Source organism: Polistes canadensis, unplaced genomic scaffold (genome assembly GCF_001313835.1).
Source record: "Polistes canadensis isolate GaletaPanama2010 unplaced genomic scaffold, ASM131383v1 scaffold_244, whole genome shotgun sequence".
Taxonomy (NCBI): Eukaryota; Metazoa; Arthropoda; class Insecta; order Hymenoptera; family Vespidae; genus Polistes; species Polistes canadensis.
The window spans coordinates 186,619-189,745 of record NW_014569791.1 but is presented as its reverse complement, the minus strand read 5'-3'; the positions used below and the strand labels follow the sequence as shown (position 1 = coordinate 189,745).

General features: G+C 34.7%; 1 protein-coding gene across 1 annotated transcript; it reads left to right on the top strand.

The window, feature by feature from the left end:
- Positions 1-290: 290 nt before the first annotated feature.
- On the top strand, positions 291-1,880 carry LOC106790531 (zinc finger protein 98). The gene is made up of 5 exons (XM_014755508.1): positions 291-461; positions 559-803; positions 915-987; positions 1,076-1,433; positions 1,521-1,880. Exons 1-5 carry the CDS (start codon positions 318-320, stop codon positions 1,844-1,846), a joined length of 1,146 nt encoding a protein of 381 aa, XP_014610994.1. The 5' UTR covers positions 291-317; the 3' UTR covers positions 1,847-1,880.
- Positions 1,881-3,127: the final 1,247 nt, after the last annotated feature.

The window sequence follows — 3,127 nt, the reverse complement described above, 5'->3', positions numbered from 1 at the left end:
CAACTTTTTTGCCCTTACAACTTGGGAAAGCTATCGGGATGTAGTTTTTTTTAATCTATGCGATTAATTAAATTATACAAGTAAGAATCGGTTTGATCTGATACATCGGATGATCCAAGAATATATACGTGTTTAGAAATATTTATCTTGTTATATTATATAAATGCGTATGGGGGATATTATCGATGTTTTTATAAGTTTATAAATATGCGATACGCATTTGTCTAGTTTTGCATCGTGACATAGTTATCGTTGAAATATATTTCTTTTCGTTGATATTAATTGATTTATTGAAAAATCTAACATACCTGGTTATAATGGTAGAAAGCGTATTCAATGGGAATTATCGAGAAGATTTGAAAATATCCGATGATGATGATGACGACGATGATGATGATGATGATGATGATGATGATGTGAAAATAATAGAAACTAATCGAGTTTGGAAAATATGCGAGAACGTAAGAACAAAATCTATCTTTAAGGTTATATCAATACTTTCTATCTAGAAAGCCATGCCAAGCCAACTTCAGTTTTCTTACTTCTTTTTAAATGTAGATAAAGATCAAGACAGAGATATTGGACGAGATCGAAGATTTCTCAGCAAACGACGAACTCGTCGTAGTCGAAGACGAGAATCCTTTTGAGAAACGAATAATAATCGGTCATACGACCAGAAAAGACCTCGTATGTACCATTTGTAGAATAGATTTTCCAAATGAAGATGAATTCAAAAGCCATATGATTTTACACAGTCGCTGTGAACTTTACCGATCCACCATATCTTCTCAATTATTACCAAGGTTAGATTTACATTTTTCTATTATTTTACAATGAATTATATTTACGTATTTTCGATTCGACGACACATATGAACGATTGATTGATTATCCTTAAGCATATTTTTCTTTCAGATCATCCAATTTAGAAAATCATTCGAAAACTTACGTTGACATTGATCGCAATTATCAGCCTATAAAATTTCAGGTATAGATATTTGTAAAAGTATTATATTACCATGTTGTGTTGTACGTGTTCTGTGTTTGACGGTTTTTTGTTTTTTTTTTCTTTTTAGGAAGAAAGTACCGTACGAATTCGTGGAAGATTACCGAAGGAACGGTGCTTCGAATGTGGAATCTATCAAAAGAAATGTTCGCGCGATCGCAAAGCGAGTTACGCGAAGAAAAAGTCGTTCGAGTGTACGATTTGCAAAAAGAATTTCTTGAGACGCAGTGGTCTTCGAGCACATTCGATCGTTCATACAGCTGATTCTCCATACAAGTGTGATATCTGTCCGGCTAAATTTAAAAGATCTTCCGTTTTAAAAACGCATAAATTAACGCATACGAATATAAGAAGATTCGAGTGTGATATTTGTAAGCATCGTTTTCATTTGAAAGGTGCATTAAAACATCACATACTCGCGCATTACGGTGAGTTGTTTCGCTGACAATTTTATTTTCCAAAAAATCTTAAAACTTCGTCTTTTTTTTCTACAAACAATTATCTTCAAGTTACAGGCGTAAGACCATACAAGTGTGAAGATTGTGGCAAATGTTATAGAAGATCTTGGGGCTTAAAAGTTCACATGTATCGACACACAGGAGTGAAACGTTTTGAGTGCGATCTCTGCAAAACACGTTTCAGTATCAAGACGAAATTAGCGAAACACATATATCAACATACAGGAGAAAAACCATACAAATGCGAGCTTTGTTCACGTCAATACGATGAAAAATATCTTCTTAAGAGTCATAAGTGTCCAATGAATTTGGATACTTTTTCGAAATGTAAACACGATGCTACACATGATCGATCTAATGGAAAGATCTTCCTTGTTTTATAACAATTACATTATTATTAAGGGGTATCTATCATGATTAAGGAGTAAAAAAAAAAACAAAAAAGTCCTGGCCTGACATTGTTAGTTTTAATGAAGTTGATATATTTGCGAAAAAGTAATGTCCACTCCCGTGTTTCTTCCATCCTTCCGAGATTAATAATTCTCGGAATGAAACAAAAAGAACAAACAAACAACGGTTACTCGTATTACTTAGCTGTTAGTTTTTAATAAGGTTCCCATTAAAATCAGAGACGGTAGAATACCGTTCTGTCTCTTCTGTATCCTGATTGTTGCATCAATCCACACACGGAATTCTCGTTGAAGTTTGCATGCCCGTAGACTTTAATAAAGCAGAACCTTAATAAGCACTTTGCCGTTGAACAAAAGTCCGATTAATACCAGAGTTGTTGGCCGTGCACCATTCGGTGGTCTCGATTCGAATTGGTTTCAAGCTTGGAAATGCTGGCTCAGCGAGAGGTTACGGTCTAGGTCGGGTTCGACATCGTCATCAACGTCCAAGTATCGTATAATCATAGTATTTATTTGGCATCGGATGAACGTGACTTCTAACGAATACCGAAAGCCCGTAAGCTCTATAACGAAGCTATTCTTACTCTTATCGTTAATAATTTTCAAATGTATAGTCTCGTCTAATTAAACATTTGTATTCCCTTTTGAAAGATCCTATATCGATGTTTCTTTTTTAGAAGTACACGAAACAAATCATTCGATGAAACATAATATTTCAAGTATCAAGTCAGTACAAAAAGTTTGTGCACATTTATCTCGTATGGTGTATCCACTTTTCAAGCTTGAATAATTTTCTAATCTCTTCTAACCCCTTGGGTACATTTGACGTCTGAGAAAAGTCATTCATTTGTTTTCCATTCACCATTTCGTTTGGCAGCGATTACTTGAGGACATCTTAATACTACATCTAAATACTACAAAATTATATCCGTTCACATGCAAATATTTTCTCAAATCAAATCCGTACCCAAAGGGTTAAATGTCGAAATATTGTCCCATAAGATGAATTCATCTGATCCACTATTAAATGTACCTCTAATTCAACAAAATTTTGTAATAACGTCCTTATCAAAATCGACATACATTTAACTAAATTTTCAACTGACCTGATAAATCGTCCTTGACAATCGACAAAGTGCTTCTTCAGCGGCCTTAACCAATTGTAATCTCGAACACGTGGATCCTCCTTATGTCGCCGGACGTGAGAACGGCGCTTTAAGGTGCGTGGACTCAGCAGGGGAAAACTCGTATAAT

Excerpts from the sequence above, each read along its gene's own strand:
- LOC106790531 (XM_014755508.1), top strand. The coding sequence starts at position 318 with ATGGTAGAAAGCGTATTCAATGGGAATTATCGAGAAGATTTGAAAATA. Across the intron at positions 462-558 it reads TTTGGAAAATATGCGAGAAC|ATAAAGATCAAGACAGAGAT; the intron begins GTAAGAACAAAA and ends TTTTAAATGTAG. Across the intron at positions 1,434-1,520 it reads TCACATACTCGCGCATTACG|GCGTAAGACCATACAAGTGT; the intron begins GTGAGTTGTTTC and ends TTCAAGTTACAG.